General features: G+C 41.7%; 1 protein-coding gene and 1 long non-coding RNA gene across 20 annotated transcripts in view; one reads left to right on the forward strand and one right to left on the reverse strand.

Annotated features, from left to right (window-relative positions):
* Positions 1-3245: 3245 nt before the first annotated feature.
* LOC147655982 (uncharacterized) lies at positions 3246-11278 on the reverse strand. The gene is made up of 3 exons (XR_015279570.1): positions 10384-11278; positions 10146-10268; positions 3246-6351 (listed from the first exon to the last, which is right to left on the reverse strand). It is a non-coding gene; the product is annotated as an uncharacterized LOC147655982 (long non-coding RNA).
* Positions 11279-11356: 78 nt separating this feature from the next.
* Positions 11357-22998, forward strand: part of LARP4B (La ribonucleoprotein 4B) — a 56020-nt gene continuing 44378 nt past the window's right edge. For 2 of the 19 annotated variants that reach the window (XM_086864533.1, XM_086864618.1), the window contains exons 1-2: positions 11411-11480; positions 11694-11823. Coding sequence is in view for 2 of the 19 variants with exons in the window: in XM_086864520.1 (XP_086720646.1) it covers positions 11912-12130 (219 nt within the window). In the remaining 17 variants the exon portion in view is untranslated. The other 17 variants (XM_086864582.1, XM_086864655.1, XM_086864565.1 and 14 more) reach the window with 15 other exon arrangements.

Here is a 22998-nt window from a genome sequence, read left to right on the forward strand (position 1 = left end):
TGTATGCTTTTTTATATGCGATTTTCAATTAAAAAGAAAACCCAAACAACTAACTGAACCACACATGCTTCATTTCTCTTTTCCCCCTTCCTGTTTCTCATTGCAATTTATATCTCTCAGTAGAAAGACTGGACTTTACATAATTTGATGTTTCTATTTAATCCTATTTAAGATTCTCTTTCATGTTTATAACTTCCATCTGCTTATATACCATTGGTTCAGGTGTCTCTCCCAAGCTTGGTGTTGGATTATCAGCAGAGACATATAAGGCCTTTCTTTCTCTATGAAAAGGTCTATGAGGCAAGGTAGGTCGCATCCATCCATTTTGCCTCTGTTCCTCTTGGTTGATTTGTCTCCAGGCTGGACCATGTGCCAGCAGGTAGGTTTCCACTGGTTTCTCAGCAGGACCTCCTCTGGATTTCCTGGGACCATCAGTCCTGCTGTGAGTTTCAGGACATCACCCACCATTATCCTATCCATATATTCCCAATGAATTCCTGCTCACCTCTATCTGCCATCCAACTCACTTCATAGAACCATGGACACACTTTCTCAGATACCAAGATCACGTCTACCATTCATTGAAAAATGAAATTTGTGTTATCTCTGCAGGACATGCCCCACTTATAACTCAATTTGATCAAAATCAGAAACATATGACTGCAAGTATTACCCATATTATAGCAGACACCAAAACGTGCTGCTACTGTGCCACATACAGGAGAAGAGGCACTAGAAGTGCAAAAAGCATCACAGGCAGCATTAAGCTTTTTTAAAAAATCACTGTGTATTGAAAATCAGTACACACGTTTGCACTGTTATTGCCTCTTCAGACTCCACAGCTGTACTCTCAGAGCTCTCCCCTCTCCAAACACGGAAGAGACGCAGGAGTTTGGAGGGAAATACTTTTCTTCTGTGCCACAAAGTGGTTGTTAAGAAAACAGCTTTTGGATGCACAGGTCACACTGCATTTGTCTTATCTGGGCTCATCTTTGTGTCACCAGGCATTGATTGGCCTGTCCCAGGCAGCCTGGCTGTGATGCAGAGAACTTCCTGATGTATTTCTCCAGTGAACACTGAACCACTTGCACATGTCATAGAAGCCACCAGACATGCTCCCAGCCCCAGCTCAGAACTAACCTCACCAGACTGAGGAGAGAAAAACTGTATAAACACGTATTTTTTACTACAGAGTAGCTCTTACGGTGATTTTATCCATCTGTAGTAATACCAGAAGGATGAATATTGTGTCCAAAGCCTGTGTTAGCTGACCATGCCAGAAATAACAACCAGGGCTGCCTGTCACCAGGAGAGAAAGCTCTGTTATTTCCCTGACACTGAACTTTCCATGTTGCACTTAGCTTAGTGAATCAGTCAGCTGAAGCTTGCTATTCAGGCTTCCTATAGTACAAACTGCTTTTTTCTTTTCCCTTTGAAACAGCTTCCTATTTTCTCTCATACACCCAAGGGGAAGTTAGAACTGAGATTGCACAAAAACTCTGCATAAATGATACAGTTTTTATGTGTACCTTGAGGTGCACAGGGATTTCCCCACACCTGGGTAAGTATGCTCAGTTTAGATGTCTAACATATGTGTCAGTAGGTCACAATGAAACATCTCTAGTCACCATTCATGTGGGTTTCCTCCACTCCCTTTACAGGGCATTCCACTCTCAAAATCTGGCACACATGATCCACTCAGGGGTGGCCACAGCTCTCAGTCTGGTACACTCAGCTGTGCTTTTCATCTCATCCCTGTTTCATGGGCAACAACCACTGTTGGAGTAGCCTGGGTACTCTGGAGCTTCAGCTCTGGACTTAATCCATTGCCACCAAGTGTTTGACCTTGCTCAGCCTGTGGACGACTTAAAAACCTGCATTTATCCTTCTGGGTGATTCCATTAATTGGAATTACAAGTACTAATCAAACAGCAAACACTTCTTTCTGCCTGCTTGGAGCCATGTACACAGACTTAGCAGGGAGAAGTAAGGCATGGACTAAAGATAAGAACCATCAATATGATGGAAAAAACACACATTCTAAAGGGAGAACTTCACTGAAAGAAAGATAGCAAGTTTTCAAGCAAACCAGGTGCCTGAAATTAAGTGTTACCATCATAATTTGGAAGAGGAGAGAGTTGGTGTTGATGTCAGCATTGCAGGTGAGTCAAGGAAGCACTGGGAAGACAGGAGGAATAAATTCTAACCCCCTGCCTCCTCAGAGATAGTTGATTCAGCAGGAGCTCTCTTTGTGTCTTGAAGCACCAGCAGCCTCCACAGAAGCCCTCTGGTAGATGAGGAAACAGATCAATCAGAAATTTTCATGAGAGCAACAGTAGTTTATACAGGAAAATGCTTCCCCTGAAAAACATCCTGAGGATCAAGGCCCTTTGGTACAGAATATGTTTGAGATGCCAAGACCACTAGTTGAGGTGTGAAATGAGAAGAAAGCATTGTGACTTCTCAAACAAGATCTGTGTTATCTTTCTGAGTATTAGAAAATAACAGGTGTGAAAATTGTCCCTCTTACTGGAATACTTCTGCTGGCTGAAAACCAGAAATGAATCCTCATGTCATGGAAAAGGGCTCTGCCAGAGGGAAGAGGATTCATAGGGCTGTATTGAATAGATCATCTTGACAATTTCTAGGATTCAGCATCATGGAGTAATTTTTTTATAGGCCTCCAAAGACTAGTTGTCTTCTTTGACTGAGGGGAAGAGGTGCAAAACACAATCAGACATGACTTTACAGAATATCAGCACCTGATTGTCTTTTCTTGTGGAAATCTTACTTTGCTCCCTGAGGGCCTGCCTGCTTTTGCAGAGCAGGAGAGATACATCAGAAAACACGATGAGGGTGGGTATTTGTTACAATGTATCTGTAAATTATGGGCATAAAATAACTGGAGAAAAGACCGCAGAGATTCTTTAACACAGATAAACCCCCAGTAGCTAAGATGTACAGCAATTCCCAAGTATTTACAAGCCCAGCTTGCCAAGTGCAAGACTCAAAGCTACTCTGTCCCTCTGCCACAGGTGGCAAGGGTAGGGGTCTTCTTTAAACAGCTCAGAGACAACCAGTTCTTCTCCTTTATCTCGTTTTTTTCTCTTTTTTTCTCCTTTCCTTAGAATTACTGGGAACTTGGTGCTGGTTTATCAGAGAGCTTACAGAGGCTAGTGGGCATCTCTGAAACGCCCCCCCCCCAAAAAATCTATCTTGAAATACATGTGCAAATATAGGTAAAATTCACCATAAAATTATTTAATTATTTTAAAGTATTCAAGAATTATCTGAGATTTTCAGGACTGGATGCTATCAATTTTTAGTGACTACAGACCCTGTTTTCATGTGATTCTTATTTGTAATGCACAAGCTGTTAGTTTTTTCATTTATATAGCAGAGTAAAGGAGATCTACAAGAGAATTATCCTTTAAACATTGCAGCAGGGGAAGAACGATACCCTTTTTTTACTTATCTAATAATCACCTTGAGCCCTGCAGCTTCAGAAGCAATAAACCCATAATTCAAAAGCAAATGTGAAAAGAAAGAGACCAAGAAGTCCTTCAGTCCTCACTGATGAATACAACAGAATTTTCCTGCCACCTTTGCTGCTATCCTCCATTACCCACCTTCTAGCAAAAGTACTTCTTGCATCACTAAGAAAGATATAACCTCCTAGTCCAGCCATAAGGTGTAAAACTCTCAAAAGATCCCTTTTGCTGGGTATGTCTCATTATAAGCACTAGGTTAGCTCAGTTCTCAAAGCTGTGTAAAAAACCAATCAAGGCCAGGAGCAATCGTCTTGGGGCACATGGAAATGCATGTCAGGCACTGTACATCCAGTACTTGGCTGAAGGATCCATGGTCTCCTCGCTTGCACTGAGCAGTTTCAGTGCCTCTGAGGAGTGTTGCACCGCAACCAGAAACAATTTGCAACTGCTCTGTTCTTGGCATGGCCTGGGAAGTCCTTTCCCAGCTACCCCAGCTGCTGGTGGTCTCAAAGGACTAGAGAGCACCTGGGAATCACTAGCACTGGAAGGGTTTTGGGATAGACTCCTTTCTATCCTGAGCCACAATGACCCTAAAAAGCAACAAGTGTTAAATCACTGCAGCCAACTGTGCCCTTAGGAAGTCCTGGCAAAAAGGACTACCCAGCATTTTGACTTAAAAGTGTCTCTCAGACCCTACAACTAGACCATACAACTATTTTTCAAACAAATAATAGTCACTGTTTTGTGGCATTTGAAACACTAAAATGGGCCTGAATTTCATCTCTTTACCAGTTTCAGTCAAGTTCTTTACTATAAATCTGAAACTTTAGCCATTTCCCTCTACATAACCTGTCTTGTATCCAATACACAGGCAAAATAGCAGCCTGCAGCAGTTTTCTTTTGTGGTGTCAGGATAAATTTATGCCCTCAGCATCCTACTGTTGAACATATTTTATAGTGAAGCAGAGGAAGGAGAACCTGAGGCTTCCCAGTTAAAGCAACACCACTCAGACCATACAGGCTACACAAGAAATCTGGAGAACAATTCTGTGTCATTGAGAGATTTTGATGCAGAGTTAAAGTGGAAAACCACATTTCTCCAAGTAAATTAAAAATGTAGCAGAGTTCTGTGATTTATATTGTGTTCTATGTTAATGCCATTATATTTAGTGATATGACTGATACTACATTTAGGGAAAAGTGTTGCTTAGGAAACAATTCTTTGTAATTAATATTTCACTTGGCCTGAATATTAACTTTGAAAAAGAGACACTTCTTGAATTCTGTGTTTGGTCTTCTTGTACATAATATTCTGCTACAATGGGAGGGTCATATTAAACAGTCTAGCTGATGCCAAATTAACTAATGGCCAAATAAAATGTTCATTCCAAGCAAGCAGTACTTTTTCCTGAAAACTAGAAACAAAGACACCACAAATATGTTTCTATAGAGTGTATATACTGATTTTTCAAGTCTTAAGCATTTAAGTTATTACCTTTCAACATTTTATCCCAGCTCACTATCGTGCCTTATCCAATATATTCCTTCTATAACTAGAAACATTTGATATTCATAGCTTTGCAATTCATTCATTAGGGACATGACAATTTTATGTGATTTTCCCCACAGATGTCCAACATAATTGAGAATGAGAGAATTAAAATTGCATCCAAACACACACACAGACAAGATATAGAAAATCTTAAAATCTTTGAGAACACAAGCAGGAAATACAATTAAATATGCTCTTGTTTGAAATTGAAAGTTTGGGGAATAAAGATTTATGTATATATGGTCCCATAGAATCCTAGTATAGTGCTTAACAGCACAGAGATACAAAATTATAATAATTTTTCAGAGCACATACAACTTTTTCACAGGACCTGTTACAATTCAGAGCTCAAACATCTTAATGCCTTAGTTTGCCACCTGTTGATAGAGAATAAATACACTCATACTTCACACAGGAGCTATAAGGATATTTAAAGACTGCTGTGAAGTGTTCAGAAACAGAAATTATAGAATGATAAAAATAGGTACAAAGAAAGAAAATTGCTAATATCCTTACTGCTAAGAAAATCTCAGATTCCAGACACCTTAACATTTTTTTTTCTCAGCCAGAAAATGTTTAAATTATACAATTTTTCATTAAGGTTTAATTAGCTTTTAAAAATTGGCCCAAGCTAAAGAAATAAATATGTCACATATTAACAATAACTAAATCAAAGACAGAATATTGCATAAACACAGAATATACAAGATCTGGTTTCAAGTCCTGTGCTACATATCTGCTACCTATAGACAGATTAAGGCCTGTGCACCAGTCAGTTTTATGGTAGTGCAAAGTCCATGAAACAGAATGGCAATTTCCAGATTTGTGATTATCCTCAATTAACACTAATTATTACTGTTAAACCACCTCCTGAAAGTTTGCTGTTAACAACAGTTTTAATATTTATGGAACAACCTACAGCTTAGATTTTTTTTACAGGGTGTTCATGAAACCCCAGGTTTGACAGCTTGGACCCACACTACAGCCTTATTTTAAAATGGTCTCTGTGTCATAGAGGAATCAGACTCACCTGCTGCAGGGATAAAGCCAGAGGGAAAATCTGATGAGTGTGGGGTTGTTTGGACTGGTGCTACAGCAGCACTTTAGAAGGCTTGATATCAAACAGCAGCTGATCCAAGAAAGACACAAAGTGCACGTGTTCATGCTGGCAGCCACGTGTGGGCACTCAGCGCTACTGTCTGGACATTCCACTGGATTCCACTGCAATCCAGATGGATTTTGGCACTGGATATAATTAAGAAATTGTCTCATGATAGCCTTGCCACAGTGTTAAAAATGATTGATCAACTAGAAAAGAAACAGATCCAAATTATCATCTGCTTTTATCAAGACTGAATATTCAGTATTCAGTAATACATACCTGCACTTAATTGAGAAATGAAGACTTTGTCATTAAACATCAAACGAAGAAAAGTTATACAGGTGTGGAGTGCCCCTGCCCAAAGAGGCGAGGATTTGATTTTAGATAAGCAGTGTTAAAGTGACAGGCATGGCTTTAAGTCCTGGGAAGAGTGAATTCCACTCCTCTGTCTTGGAAGATGTGCTCTATAAACCCAGGAAGAGTTGCTCCACCGCCACATCCCTCGTGGGATGTCAGCCCAAGGTGTTCTGCCCTTCTTGTGTTGCTATTCGTTGTATTCTGCATTAAGCCCTCCTATTGTACCTCTATTGGTTCCTCTGGGGCTTCTCCCTTGCTGTGTCCCTATTAGACACAGACTGTAAACTCCACCCTGGCTCGATCCCATAAAGCTCACCACCCTGCCTCTGTTTGGGGTTCTCCGTCACTGGTTTGTGCTGGGTTAATTCCTGTGTTGGTGACACCCCAATAAATGGATTCTGGAGTTTAACCAAATGGAGACCTGTCTCATTGATTTCCCACTGCACCTCCCTGGACATGACTCCATTGCAACGAGATGCAACATAGTGGAACGTATCTCTGTCTACTTCATCTGAACCTGGATCATTCCTTCAGTGAGAGATGCAGGGGTAACAAGGATCATAAATCTATCTGATCAATAATGGACTTTCATCAGTTTACTTGATAATTAGTTTTCAGCTAGCTACAAAGGAAGCCTGAACATTTCACTAAACTATAGGATACCACATGGAGCTGAAACTTAGATAACCCCATCTTGTGTAATCGTTTGGCAGGTCATTTAATCTCTCTTAGTTTCCCCTCCCTTTGGAAGGATTATTTAGTATGAGCTTCTCCTCATGTCCTCCACGATTACTGTTGAGACAGTATACTTGGAACAAGGACTGTCTTTGACACAGTCATATATTTACTTGTGACTTATGAAAGATACTGATGTAGAAATAATATATATTTAAAATGCCACTCATCAAACCCATGCAATAGAGACTGGTTACAGGATTCAATTAAAGCTTTACGACAGGAATAGCCCATTGTGTACCATCATTTAGTATCTTAGGTTTCAAAACACCTCTCTTCCTGCAAAGCTGGGCAATAGCTTCAGGAATCATAAAATATTACTTGGCTCATAAGGTCTCACATAATTGCAGAGTACTAAGTGGTTTGTGACTTTTGGCAAATGTTCCAATAAGCAATTCTTAAATAGTAGTGCTTCATGAAGCCTTATCCCATAGATCTGAAGGGTAAAATATTTAATGAGAGTGTGTTTCAAAGGAGTAAGAAGAAATAAACATAAAACAACACAAACACAAACAAACAAACAATTAAAAAAAGAGGTAGTCCAAACCAGGAACTTCCTTTCAAAGCAGAAATCTCGTTCTGTTAGTGGAAGTTTTTATCATACTACCCAAGTGCTTCACAAACTTCAGTGATTTAATCCTCTATGCTCTTGTGAGGAAGGAAGTATTATTCTTATTATATTGAGAAGAAATCATAAAGACTATGAAGCCCAAGTGTTTCAGTACATCCAGTGATTTTTGAGGGTTTGATTCAGTTCTAGGTTCAGCTTTCAGGTGTACTGCATTATTTGCAGTTCCCCTTTGTATGGAGTTAATCTTCTTAAGTACACCAAAGACCTTTTTTTTGTTCCCCTGAACTGTGAATCCCAATTAAAAAACTTACAGAATCACAGAATGAAAGATTCATCAAGGTTGGAAGAGACCTTCAAAGGTCATCTAGTCCAGCCATCAACTCAGCACTTCCATAACTATCCCCAAACCATATCCTCAAGTGCCACATCCAAGCACCTCTGGAACACTCCCAAATACTCTCTGGGCAGCTCATTACAATGCCTGACCATTCTTCCAGTGAACACTTTTTTTTTTTCCATCTAAGCTGAACTTCCCCTGGAACAACTAAAAGCCATTCTGTCTCATCCTTTCACTTGAGTTTTGACAGAAGAGACTGACCCCCACCTCACTACAACCTCCTGTCAGGGAGTTTTAGACAGCAGTGAGGATCCTGAGACTCCTCCAGACTAAAATATTATTTTAAGAATATATCAGTGATATGAAAAGTAACTTATATAGTCTTTTTTATATCTGATTGAACACAGCTCAAGGAAAAAATAATCACTTAGTCTAATCTTGCTTGATTTTTCTGGACTAATGGTCTAATTATTCATGGATATTGCTCCTTCAGAGATGCACTCTCTCTCCTGACTGCCGAGTATGAGATGTTGAAGAAACAGTAGTTTCTACCACCACACACAGCATGCATGGTCAATCTGTAATTTTTCACTCCTATCTGGGCACACACTCCTCAGCTACCAGAGTACCAAGGAAAACATCAAACCTCTTAGATCTCAGCAGTGTGCCATTAAAAAAATGGAAGCATTTTTAGAGACTAAGTTCTATATCTCCCACAGTGAGAATCAGAAGGGGCCCAGGCAGGTAGAAAGCTCATATTACTTTCACCAAGTGTTGCATGGGAATATAACTTGGGGTGCAAGTGAAGACTGCATGCCTAAAGGGGTAAGGAATTTTGAGGCCCCTCAAGAACACGGGGGCTTATGATGTTTGAGAGCTTAAAATCAGATCTTTCTTTTTTTTTCCTTTCCTTGACAAGTACTGCAGTCTGCAGAAAAATGGTCTGGCATTAAAGAGCAAAATTATATCAAACTCCTTTATAAAATGATTTTTTCAAAAGCATTAGGAATAGCAACTTTTTCACTGTTTTAGACTTTTAAGCAATGAGCTATTTATACAGAGGCTATGTGGCAACCACCTAATGGATCAGTGACACTCCCTGCACTGCTTGAGGTACTGTCTGTCCTTCTGAACACTCACTCTCAAAGCTGGTTTATCCCTTTTCCTGATCAAGCTCTATCCTATCGGTCTTCTTCTGCTCAGGGGTTTTTTTTCATGACAATTCTGAAAAGGTAAAACTTTTTTTCACTATGGGAAACATCCCCTTGTTTGCCCAAGAGTGAACACTGAGGTGCACTTCCCTCAATGAACAGCAAAGCTCTGTGTCCAGTAGGGTCTGAGCTCATTCCAGGCGCTGGGATGTTCTTTATTCCCCTGCTAGCAAGGGATCTTTAACAAGTAAGACAGTAACATCAAGAACATTAAAACTGTCATAAAAACCATTCCAAAGGGTGTTTGGGTGTCCTTAAAATAAATATTCTAATTGCTGTATTGTCTCTATGGGAATTTCTAGCAGATACCTGGAAGGCAGGCATATGAATCTTATCAGTAAAGATTAAAAACTCAATTATCCTATCTGGATTAACTTCTGAGATACAGATAGGCAGCAACGCCTGGTATAGGTAACTACTGACAACTGGTTGTAACGTGATGTAGTTTTGCCACATCTGTAGTAGAAGACAGGCTGAGGACTGGAAGCAGTCCTGGAAGATGAGGCTTTCTAGACTTTTTTTTTTTCCTCCCCCAAAGTCCCAAGAGAAAACGACAGATTTTTCTTTTGCCTAATTAACTGCAGGTAAAAATAGACGATGATCTGTACTAAATAACTAGAACTGTTTGACAAGACTTGTTTGTTCTTTGGTCAAACAAATGAACTGTTGAATCTTGGGGGGGGGGGTGGGTCACTGCAGTTTTATATAACTGAAGATTTACTCTATTCCCCAGCTTGGGGAGAGTGAGAGAACTTAAGGCTGAGAAGTTGAGTCCTACAGAGATTTTACCTCTGGCAAAAGTCCCTCATGTTCCAACCAGAACGTCCTGTGCTTGCACCTTCATGCCTGCCTCTGTCTGCATTCCCTTTTCTTCCCATGCACGTTGTTCAATGCAGCCTGACATTCTCCGGCCTAGGAGGAAGCAAACACCTTAAAACAAAATACATTTGTACTTCCCAGCAGCTTCTTTGCTTGTTAAGCCGTGGCAGTGGCAGAGAAGAGCCATTCTGTGGGGACTGGAACTCACTGTTGGAGGGAAGCACTGTGTGGATCCTGCTTAACAAAACAATCCTGCCCTCCTGCTGCAACCCTTGTCTTCCCAGGAAGCCTTTTGCTTCCTCTGCCTCCTCCTCCGTGCAAAGAATAGCGTTAGGCTGTTGAGGCACTGGAACTCATTTCCTAGAGTAGCTGTGGACGCTCGGTCTCTGGAAGCGTTGAAGGCCAGGCTGAATGGGGCTTGCAGCAACCTGGACTAGTGGAAGGCGTCCCCGCCCATGGCAGGGGGGCTGGCACTCGATGATCATTGAGATGCCAAACCATTCTGTGATTCTATGAGACAACACACTCCAGGCATTCATAACCCACATGAAACACAAGGCTCTGTCATTAAATACTTTTCTCCTAAAGCTATCTTATTTAAATTTATCACTTCCCTTTGAGCTGCAACTGCTCAGGTTTGCTCCACAGGAGCTGCTATACCAGGAGCTGGGGCACTCTGCGGTAAGGTAATTTTGGACAGGCACCCTGGTCTCTTCCATTGCTGCCGTGGCAGAGTTCCAGAAGGCGACAACGTGTCCTGTGCCAGAGCACAGACCTGGACGTGCTCCCACACCCGCAGCCCTCGGTGAGGCCCCGCTCCGTCTCTGCCCTGAAACACCGCCCGGGGCCGCCGCGCTGCCGGGGCCGGCTGGGCACTGCCCCCAGACACACACTGAGCCAGCAGGACAGGAGGCACCGCTTCCGCGACATCAGTCGTGACCCACCCTTCCCTTTCTTCCGCCTTCCTTTCCTTCTCCCTCCCCTTTCCTTTCTCTTCCCTTCCCCCTTCTCTTCCCTTTCCCGCCTCCTTTCCCGCCAGTTCCCAGCGCGGCTACGGCGAGTGCGAAGGGACAAACCGCCTCCGGGGGAGGGAGCGGGGGGACGGGCGGTGCCGGCCCCGCCCCCGCGCGCCCCTTCATGGCGGGTGACGTCAGGCGCCTCACGCGCCGCTCCGCGCGTCACACGCCGCGCGCGCGCCGGGGCCCCCTCCCCCCTTCCTCGCTCCGCCAATCCGCGCTCGGCGGCGCCCGGCCGAGAGGCGCCGGCCAATCCCTTCCGCCGGCGGGGGCGGGACTTCCGCCGGGAGCCGGAAGCGGGTCTCTCATGCGAGCGGGTGGTTGAGTCTCGGCTCGGAGACGTTTCGGGCCCGGAGCCGCCGCCGCCCCCCCGCGCCCCCCCCGCCCCGCCCGCCCCCGGCGCTGCCGCCGCCCGCGCCCCCTCGGCCCCGCCCCGCGCTCCGCTCTCCTCCTCACGGCATCCGGCGGCGAGGCCCCGGCGGCGGCGGCGGCGCGGCGAGAGGCCCCGGCGCCCGCGGGAACCCGACAGGAGTGAAAGGCCCCGCGCCGGCGGAGCCCCCCCCTCCCCCGTGCCCGCCCGTGTCCCCCGTGCCGAGCCCCGGCCCGAGGGCGGCGGCGGCTGTTGGTGACAGGTGAGTGCGAGGGGCCGCCCGGCCCGCGCCCTCCGGGCGGCGGCGCCCGCCGGGGCAGTTCCCCACCCGCATCTCCCGGTGCGGGGGGATGGCGGGGCCGAAAGGGGAGCGACACCTCCCGCTCCGCCGCCCCCTCGCACCGGGGAGGCGGCCGGAGCCGCCATCTTCCCACCCGAGGCGGTTCCCGGGGGAGAGACGGGAGGGAGGAGGAGGATCCCGGCTCGGGGCCGCGGTGGTGGCGGGGGTAGGGCGGGCGAGCCGCCGGGGCCGCTCCCGCACTGCGGCCTCGCCGCCCCGGGCGCAGCGGGTGAGCTTTGCCCCCGCTCCGACGGGGCCTTGAGGGAGAACCGCGTGTGCCAAGGGGCGAGCGGGAAGGGGCGAGCGCCGGGAGGACCCGCCTGGAGCCTTCCCGGCCGCCGGGCCGGGGCCGATGGGGGACTGGGACCCTCCGGAGTAGCAGGCGGTGCCAATCCCTGGCTCATGGCTCCGGGCACGGAGCTGACTTTCCACGCGAGCCGTGTCCTGAGCAGGTGAATTGCCGGCGGGCCGGGGGTGCGCCCAGGCTGCACAGCAGTACCTGCGGGAGCACGGGCGCTGCGTTGCCCCCAGGATTTAGTTGTTTTTGGGCCTTGTAACTGCTTCAGCGAAGTTGTTTTCACTCTCGGTTTCAGTTTGTCCAGGTGCTCAAAATTACTACGTAGCTTTGTCCACAGTTTAAACAGATGTTCACTTGCCAAACAATGTTTGTTGTATGAGATTCCTGTGTTGCAGATAAGTATAATTATTTTTATTCTGCAGGTAAGCGAATTGAGGCAAAGTGGTTAAGACTTGCCTGTGGCCACAGAGAGAGCGAGCTGCTTTCAAAACCACTGTTTAAACTTGAGTCACTGTTGGGGTAAAACCATGGGAATTCTGGCTTCCGATTCTGCGTCTTGTCTCTGGCCTAGTTTTGTTGGCCTCTGAATCCTTAGTAAAATTGGAGAAGGAATCTTTGTTAAGTACTGCCTCAAGGATTGTTATTGTAAGGTCTGACTTGTGGTTAAAGTTTCATGTCAAACTTATCTGGTTTTTACAGATTGGATAAATTCTCAAAGGTCAAAGCATGTTGTATTTTTTTTTCAACTTGCTGGGATTTCACAACTCTTGGGTTTTGATTCTGGTCTGGTAACTTTTTATCAGTTGAACTTTCACTTCTCCCTGATGATTTGTAAGCATTTCTTCAAGTCAATTCTCAAGATATGAAACAATCAGTTTGATCACTCTAGCTATTAGAACAACACTGATATTCTTATTTTTTAGATTTTTTTTTTTTTGGAAGTGAAAGAGAGGTGAAAACTAGGCTGAGGCCTGATAATACACGTACAAAAAGCAGTATATATTTGATGCCTAATGTCTACAGAAAAATTTATTCTTCTAGATGTGTTGTCATTTATGTGTGTATGCTCTTTATATAGAAGCCACAATTACTCCTACGTTTAATCGGTCTTGCATTTTGGGGAAAAAATAATCTTTATTCGAATGGAGGTAGAAGTTTTGCTTAAATGAATTATTTGAAAACATTTGATCTCTTGTTCCTTGATAAGCAGTTGTATTTAATCAGGTCCTTAAGCACACACAATGTTCTGGGTTAGATTGAATTGTTTACTTTGTAATTTTTTCCGGGTTTTTTTTACCCATTTATACATAAAAACTGTAAGGGAATGTAAAGGTGTCAGTACAAGTGTGTGCTGCCTTGGTTGCTTTTTGTGGATGGCTTTAGTGCCAATATACACATAGAAAGTACAAATGACTGATACATATATTTTATATATATTGTTTAGGTAAGGGGCTGTATCTTAAATCTATTTCATTACAGAGCAAAATAGAAGATCTGGAACTGGAGGCAGTTCTGGGGGCTTGGTGATTTTGTTTGGGGGTTTCTTTGAGACATACAGAAACCATGTAGATAATTTCTGATGTTTTATTTCGATTAAAGTGAAGTTAAATCCTTGGTTTATTTACTGAACTGCAGAGTCAATACAGTCAGGTTTGTCCAATCTACATGTTCTGTACTGATCTGTTGCTGCGTCCCTTATAAAGTCTCATATCTTGCAGTGGCTTTGACTTTAAATCAGTTGAGAGCTTAATTGGCATGGTAATATAAACTCTTTGTTAAATATTTATTACGTTACCTCACAAAATGCACATGCTAGACACGGAAAAGGCATGCTTGTGACCATAGTGCATGACAAATCTAAAGTGACAGCTTAAAGGTAGCAAAAAAGGAGTTACAAAAAACAAAGTAATTAGGTGTAGATGTGTTCCATCAGTTTGATTTTTTTTTTTTAAACTAGGTGGCTTTTACGACCTTCAGTGCTATTAATGTTTAATTTCATCATGTCTGTATGTATTCATCAGGCATTCACATTCTCGTAAATTAACAGGTAAGGCACACAAATAAGTGCATAAAGCACTTGACTTGCCTTCTTTTGTACACGTGTTGAAAGGAGCAGGTTTTGCAAAGGCCACAGCTTTATTGATATTGAAGAAGAGCACTCTTGCCTAGGAGGTGCAAAGGTGGCTGTGGAGGTAGCTCACGAATGCAGTGTCAGGAGGGCTGTTGTTGGCAGAAAGAGGTGAAATAAGCAAAGAAATGTATTTAGTCTGGAGGATTTTGAGCTTTTGGAGTGTGATTTGTGTCTGTGTGCATGTACACACACATGTGAGAAACTGTTACATGATATAACACATAATAAGTGTGGTTTCTTTGTTCCAAGCATTTACTAGCAAAACAACATTTTTGGACAACAGGTTTATCTAAGTCTTAGACATAACTGTAGAAAATTATCTCAGGCTGCATTTTTTTTTCCTGCATGTAATCAGTGATACTCAGCTAACAGGAATATTGGAAGACTCGTGCATTTGCATTCAGAATGGGCACACAGGTATGAGTAGGATGGACAGGATGTTACAAAACAGGATGTTGTAAGGAAGAAAATTAACCCTCTCCCTTGCAGTTTTGAAAGAGGCAATGATGTGTGGAGAGCTGTGTAGAAGATAAGAATAAAAGCTACTCTTGTAGTAAAGGCCCTGGAAAGGTGTTTGAGCAATGTTGTTCTGAAAGCAAGGCATGCATGTACTGAAATTAATATTCTGATTTTCGTCCGTATGCAAGACGTAGATGGGTGGATTTCACCACAGAAACCAGTAATTGGATTAGGGAGAGGAAAGTGATGTAAAACTTAAAACCAACACTATTTCAAAGTTTGTGATCCCTCAAAAAAGAGAAGACACACGCGCAAACCCTCTTCTCCTGAACTGATAATGTGCTTTGTCAAAGGCACCAGTTCTAACTGTACTTGCATGTTCAAACTAATGCCTTGGGAGAGCTCTGTTTTCCTGTGCATTAACTCCTCTGCTAAACTCAAGGCAGGCTAGTGTCTCATAACAGTCAAACACAAAAATTGCACTCTGAAGCAACTTCTCTGAATATAAAACTGAGTGATATTTCACCTGGTCAAATATGTTTTGGTACTATAAGCACTGGATAATTGAAGAAGACTTGTTTCTATCCCAACTATCTGTCTCTTTCTCTTTAAGTATATAATGACTTTGTCTAAAGGTAAAAATGTGTCTACAGCAAATAAGTTTGAGGAACTTGTTAGAAGCAGGAGACCAGCAGTTGATTTCCACCCATTCATCTACTCAAGTTCCATAAAAGTATTGTAAGATAGGAACAATTTCTGTTAATTGGTTCCCAGCTGGTGGTACTTAAATTTTGGTGATGTGATGGAGCCAAGGATTTATTAAATCATTGGTCTTTCACATCTGTGTGGTTAGCTGTTCCATACCCTTTCCAAAGGGGAGTGCCCCTCTTTTGGAAGCAGGTGCTATGGAGCCATACCTGCAGACAACAAAGGTACTTTGGAGTGCTTAAATTAGGTGTGACTGTAATACAGTGTAAATGTGCGATTAGGATAGCCATGACAGTGTTCATTCTGTGATGTGTGCTGCTGCAGGTATTTTGTGTCTGGGTATGTGTTTCAGGAACAGCAATTAACTCCAGAATTGGAAGTCTGACAGGGGTTACTAATATGTGACTAGCTGCTTGGCCTAGAACATTGCCGGGAATTGGGGAAGCGCTGTTTTGACACCCTGATGAATCACCAATTTCTTTGAGTCTTAATCTTTTCGAATGCTCTCGTTTACCATGGAGGGCTGGGCTATGCATATTCTGGATCCTGTCAGTCCAGCTCCTTAATGGGTAGTTGAATGATGTAATACAAAAGGAATCAGTTGTTCATAAGCTGAATGGATTGCCACCTCTGCACTTCCAGCAGCTCTGTTGTTACTCTCGTAAGGCTGTTGGCATGTAAGGAGCTGGTGTCCCATAGAGCACATCCTACAGTAGAGGTTTATTCTGGATTGCCTCTATGGCCATAGAGTTCAGTGTACGTGTATTTAAGGTAGTTGCAGGTATACGCAGCTTTGAGTTCAGGACTGTTGCACATATAGATGAAAATATGGATGCCTGTAGAAACATATAGACATCTGTCTATTGTGATAGACTGTGGTGAATTGGACACAATTGCTTTATCTGTTAGGGATTCTTTTTTAAAATGCCAATATCACTTTCATTATTGAAAACAGCAAGCACTGGCAATACAGACTTCGGAAATTACACCTTCAGATGCTATCAGAATTTCACATGGAATATGTTCAGGAATACACTGAGTTTTCAGTGTGACGAACATACAGTAATTTTATCTAAAGCTTACTCTGGGCTTTTTGTAAGTCTAAATAATTATTTTTCTTTTAGATTTCTTCTGGGTTTTTGCACAAGTATCTAAACAATATTTTCCCTTTGGATGGGTTAGTTCTCTCTCAGCCTCATGTTGGCCCTTTCCTTCTGACTTCTGGAAGTAAGCAACAATGGTGAATACTTCATTGGTACTATTAATAAGGCAGACTTCCATCTGTCTTGTTAGTGGAATTGCAAACTTACTTAAAACATTGTAGATTTCTGTTAATCTGTTAAATCTACAGTGTTAAAAACACCATTGATTTCTGTTAATCTGTTTGTCAGTGTTTCTCAGCAAATCTAATGTTCTACAGTCTGTTTTCAAGTAAAGTATTTTATAATTAAAGGATGCCAGTGATCTGACAGGGAAACCCGAGAAACAAAATATTAGTTAAATAGCAACTATGTTGAGAAAAAAAATAATTTCATAAATCTCATTTGGCAGAAGCTTAATGAAAGGTTTGAAAGCTTTACAGTGATGTCTCTTGGCAGCTTTATGGTTTTGTTTTCGGTCACTGTTGGTATCCATATGCGTATTTTCACAGGTTGTGATGCTGTCACAGGTTGCCCCACAACAGAGTCTGACTCTGACTGTTCAAACAAGGAACTGATGAATCAACAGGCCAATGTCCAAAGTAGCTTGCTTTTCCATACCCTAATGCTGAGGCTTTATGCTCAAATGTTTGGATGTGTCCTCCTGGTTTCTGATTCTTGTTCTAGGAATTAGAGTAGAGCAAAAGTGAAGAATGTACTGGGCCACGGTTACTTTAAGTGCTGAGTTACCTCTGTGTCCAGAATTTGCAGTCTTATCTCGGAGTTTCATTCCCATTCAATGTTGTTACTGCCTGACAGATAGGGACAGCAAATGGTCACCATGTTGCTGTTTAAAGCAGCAAGGCAAACAATTTGGTCAGAATATCATTGTCTACATTGGCATGTCTCCAGGACTGTGTCCCTGCTCACATTTAAAGCTTCTTGTCCAATTCTTTGTAATAAATGTCAAAAAAATTATGCTATAAAGAAGGGGAGGGACTCATTTTAATGAACATATGTTGCAGCTTAGTTTATAGTCTATTTTTTATTATTATAATTTTCGTAGTTAGCATTGTGTATTATAACTGCCTGGATTCATGGAATAAGTGTAACTTTTAGAAGGGTTTGTGCCCAGTTATTTTGATTTGCAAGGAAGGATTATTGTCGTTAAATCCAAGCTAAAATATTGGCAGTCCATCCTTTAACTGTGAGTCAAAACCTGAATTACCAGTAGTTTTGATTACAGTGATACTCTAGGAAGGTGGGGTGCTCTAACTGTGAACAAATGTGCACCCAGGAGGTGATAGACTTTCATACAGTGTTTTAAAAACGAAGCAAGAGTTGCTTCTGGTTTCGGTGAAGCTTGTAATGGAGGATGCTAGCTTTTATTAAAAGAGGAAGTAATACTAAAATGACTGGATTATTGGGGTTAAGTTCTATTTTTGGCTAAGAGGTTAATGAAATAGTCATTGTCAAAAACATTAGCTTCCTTTTCTTTTACAAAAAGAAAAAATGCTTAAAGTTGAATGATGCTTCTTCTGTAAGTAGTTAAATTTCACTTTAAATTTTGTCCTGAACATGTTTCAAAACTTAAACTAGCATTTTAGGTCAATCAATGCTTTTCAAGTCATCTGAAAAAAAAAACCAACCAAAAAACCAAAACCCTAAACCCCAGGGTTTGAGAGGAGTTCATTCCAGGTGGTTTGTTTTGCAACTGTTTGTTGAAATAGTCTTTGCATTGTCAAGGATTGCTGTATACATTCGTGTTGGAACAAAAATTGTCCCAACTTTTTGCTTATCACTGGTGTTATCAACATCTGTTTGATTAGATATGCCTCTCACTTGGACTTTATGTAGGTATAGATCCTTTTCTCTCTTAGTTTTCTCAGGCCTGTTGTGTGGAAGACACATTCCAGGAGGACTGTAATAGTTGTCCCATTGGTTTGCATCAGATGTTTTTCAGAATTCCAGTTCGCTGTGCATTTAAATATGAGATCCATGGTGTTAGATTTCTTCTTCCCTGAACTAAGAGTTTATTGTATGGTCCCAGAATGTCATGATAAAGAGCTTGGCAAATTGGCTTTGAAGCTATGTATGTGTCTTAAATAGTAATTCAAAGTACTAAAAATATTAAGTGTCCTGAAAATTCCAAATGCAGCTTTTGACCTCTTGCTTAAGTGCAACACTGATTGAAGACTTGAAACATGGAATCCAAGTAACAGCAATATTCTAAGATAAGACAATTAAGATCTATTAAAGAAGGTCAGACTTCTAACTCACCCTTGGAATTTCACTAAATGTTAACCCTATAACTTCAAGTGATGTTTTCAGTCTTGTCTTTCATCATAAAATACTGCATCTGCTTCTACCAGCTTCAGAATTTTTCTGAGGAAGATGATGGTCATAAAATCCTGCCCATCAGAGCTGGGTTAGTTGTTCCCTTTACCTTTTCCAAATGTTCTGCCTAGAGTCACAGGCAGGCTGTGAGTGCCTCAGCCACTCTCTGGTGAGCAGTGTAGCGAAGAATGCGGAAAACTTAGAGCTGGTATTGGTAAATCGTGAGGAGGAACATTCAGCAATTGAAACAAGGAAGTTCGTTGTTCCCTGCATTGCCAAACTGACACTCTTGATGCACAACATTTAACTTCTTCCCTCTAAGCAAGTGCTAAACCTCCTGGAACCTCGTCATGTGTTGCAGCATTTGAAAATTCGGTGTTTCTTTGAAGAACTGGGAAAACCCAACTAGACCATCAGTTACTGCCTCTTAGCTTTAAATACTTGAAGCAACTAGTAAAATATTGTAGAACTGGCAGTTGTTCTGTTAAACAAACAGAATTTATGAAATGTCAGATCCACCTAAAGTGAGCCTGACATGCTGAGATGCTGGTGAGTATGTTAGCCAGCAAAGTTCAGTGTCTTTGTAGTTTTCGCTTCAAGTCAGGAATCAGTTTGTCTTAGACTGAAACTCTCTCATAGTGAAAGTGCAATAATCTCTGTAAACTTCACTGCTCTATGTGAGCTCTTAGTATGCTTAATTGTTGCTTCCTTCAGCAGAGGAATAGGAAAATTAATCTCATACTTCCCTTCAATAGCTACTTTAAAGAAAAGCAAACACAAAAAAAACCCCAAAACAGAAAAAAACCCAAACCAAAACAAAAAACCCACCTCATTGTTTAAGTGAGAGCAGGCCAGTTATATGGGGAAGGAAGGGAAACAAAGAAAATACATTATTATGCAAGATATTATCTTTGCATAATAATTCCTCATGTGCATGAATTCAGAGAAGGTAGGGCAGGATGAGACAGATTTGGTGTCCAAAGTGCCAGACTAACTTACCTGCTGGAAATAAGATGTGTGTCAAAATAAAGAACTATAATTCATAGAAAAAAATATTGGAGAAGTCTTCCATGTGGCTTTTTCTGATAGACATGTTAATCTCTTCTTGTATTGTCTTGTTTGGCTACGGGAAAGAGCAGTACAGGCCTATTTTGAGAGTTCAAAAGTTGAAGCTACCATGTAGTGTTCTGTAAATGACTATTTGAAAATAGTACAGGAATGAGCAGTATTTTGTGAAATCCAGTCATTAGTGCTAACACGTATTTGCTCCTGCATTATCTACTACAGGGCAAGCTTGAATTTTCTTTCCAATTCGATTTACTGTTTCTAATCAATTGCTCTTCTGCTTTCTTTGTGTACAGAAGTGTTGTACAGTTTTTGACTCAAGTCACATTAGTGCAGACAAGCAACATGGATGATGATAGTTGATTTATGTGCAGTCTTGTGTTTGATGGTGCTAAAATTTTGAAACATTTTTGTGATGTTTTCCGTCCTTTTCTTTTCTATCATTTAACATTTGCATGAAATGACAAAATTAACTTCTGCTTCATTGAACACTATTTGATATTAAATATTGGTATTACATTAAAAGCCTGGAACAGTCTCTCAGCTAATTTGTTGGCTTAAAGATCTCTGAAGTTATTGAAAAGCTTTGACTTTCAGAAAAAATGAAATTATCCTGTCAAAGATCACCCCAAAGCATCTAGAATTAATATTTGTGTAGAAAGTAAACAATTTTAGCAGTTAAATTCATGCATATTAGTAAAAATACCAAGACTTTATATTGCCTCAGCTGTGACTTGAGTTTGCAGATGAGAATCTTACTGCACTGGACACTGGAAGCGTAGGCTGTTGCCTTGTACCTTAGTGTGACAGGTAAATGCAGGTGGATGGGAGTGCTACAAGAAATAATTGTGAGCAATGGGTTAGTATAATATATGATGCCTATGTTCTGATGAAAACCTAATCAGTTATTAAAATATATTAATTAAAGAAAAAAATCTTGCAGAAGGAGGGAGCTTTCAACACATCCTGCAGTTTCTCTTAACCTATGTTAGGCTTAAATATTAGGGGGTTTATATACTTAGTCATTATTTAGGCTGCTGGTTTTAGAAGATTATATGAAAAATTAGTCTGCCTCTATGATTAGGCTCATTTAACAAATGTATTTCAAATGTAGTTTGGAAGCAGAGGCAGATATGAAGTACTGTGCAGAGTGTGGGGTCCAACTCCAAGCTTGTCATTCTATAGCTACTTTAAAGCATTGTTTGCCCTGTATTTAGACTTAATTAGTTTTCAGATTATTTCAGTGCAGAAGAGCAGTGGCTTGCTTGCACTGGCCTGTCCTTCACTCTTTCATTCAGTACTGGCAATATGCAATATGCTGGGGTTCCTGTTGTAAAGGTCCTGCAGATATAGTACTGTACCTTTCCTTTTTTGATTTTGGGTTGTTGTTTTTTGAGAGTTTTTTTAATTGGTGTTGGAACTACCTGTGATGCTTTGTAACAGCAGCAGCAGAGTGATGTGGACTTAAGCTGTTTGGTTCCACTCAGAACTGAAGTACATGATTTGCAGTGCTCTGCTCCTCTGGTTTCCTGGAGCAGGACAGGATTAATGCCACCAGGTGTTCAGCTTGAGTCCTCTCTCCTCTCCTGCTCTTCTGGTGGTCACAGAAGTAAAGTGCACGTGCAGGCAACAACTACTGTGTAGTTCTCTGTTTAACTGGCGAAGGGGGTGTTCAAATTTACTCAAATTCTGTTCTTGCTGGTGATGTTTTCTGTCCTGGAAAAGTAAGAAGTTGTGCCAGAGCTGGGAGGTAGGAAGTCAAATGCTCACAAATATGATGGAGGGCAAGTGATGGAGCATTTTAGTAGGAAATCATTATACTTAGAGGTATATCTACTTGAGTAACAAATTCCTAATCTCTTTCCTGAGAAAGTTAGAAGTCCTTTTTCATTCAATGTGAGATGTTTTTTGCTTTTTGTAGGCCTTGGTGATGAATGTAGAATGTGTGATTCTACATTCAGCTTATCAAGAGAGAACAGGGTTGTGGAGAATTACAGTCATAATTAATTTATATTAAGTTAGCATTCCACTTTTCAGAATTGTCAGGATTTGGCTGAGCTGCTAACAATTTAACTCTGCCATTTGAGGGGTTTCTTAGAAAATCAGAGAGTCAAGAGATGAATTTTAATTAAGTGTGGTACTTTTGAAATCAGCATCTGATAAATACCTTATCTAACATGATAGTTATAATAGAAATTAAATATATATCTTTATGAATAACCTGCAGGGTGTGTGCTGTTAGTCCAGTTACAGTGAAGAAAACAAGCTTGTGGCTTTGTGATGGATGTGCAGCATGAAGCAACTCCTGTTAATTAATGAGTTGGGTTTCTTAATGTAATGTGCTTCAGCCTGCAGTCAGGAGAGTGCTGCTTCAGACTTGGAAACTGAGAGCAAGCCATAAGCAAACTGGAAACCGCTCATGACACAATCACTCTTGTCTTCAAGGCACATTCCTCCCAGTGGTTTATGCATGCTTGGTAGGCACTTCTGGTGTTCTTAAATGGTAAGATTTTTCTTAGGTTGTATACCATTAAACATCTGGTTTATTGCATTGCTGAAGAGGATGTGATCCACAGGATTCTTGGTCCATCTCTGGAGTGATGTTTGAGTGCACATCAGACAGCAGCTGCCTGTGAAGCTTCTTGGCATGCAGGAGGGCTGCAGAAATTATGTGAGAGACCATAAGACCATATATTTAAAACATAGTGCACAAAAGTCTAGATATAAAAATGATAACCATGACTTTTTGTTGGTGGAGGTCATCCTGTTATCTTCTGTGCGCTGTTGACATCATCTTGTTTGAGATGGTAACACTGTAACTTTACCTTCCTCCCATTTTTCTTGCTCTTCACTGGAAGAGCTTTTTGGTATGTCTCTGTGCAGAGTCCTTATCATTTACCAGTATCAGGTTTCTTTGGTATTTTATCACCTTTGTTTAGTAACTTGCTGCTTGGCATCTT

The sequence above is a fragment of the Cyanistes caeruleus genome, chromosome 1, assembly GCF_971803275.1.
Source record: "Cyanistes caeruleus chromosome 1, bCyaCae1.hap1.1, whole genome shotgun sequence".
In the NCBI taxonomy this organism is placed as follows: domain Eukaryota; kingdom Metazoa; phylum Chordata; class Aves; order Passeriformes; family Paridae; genus Cyanistes; species Cyanistes caeruleus.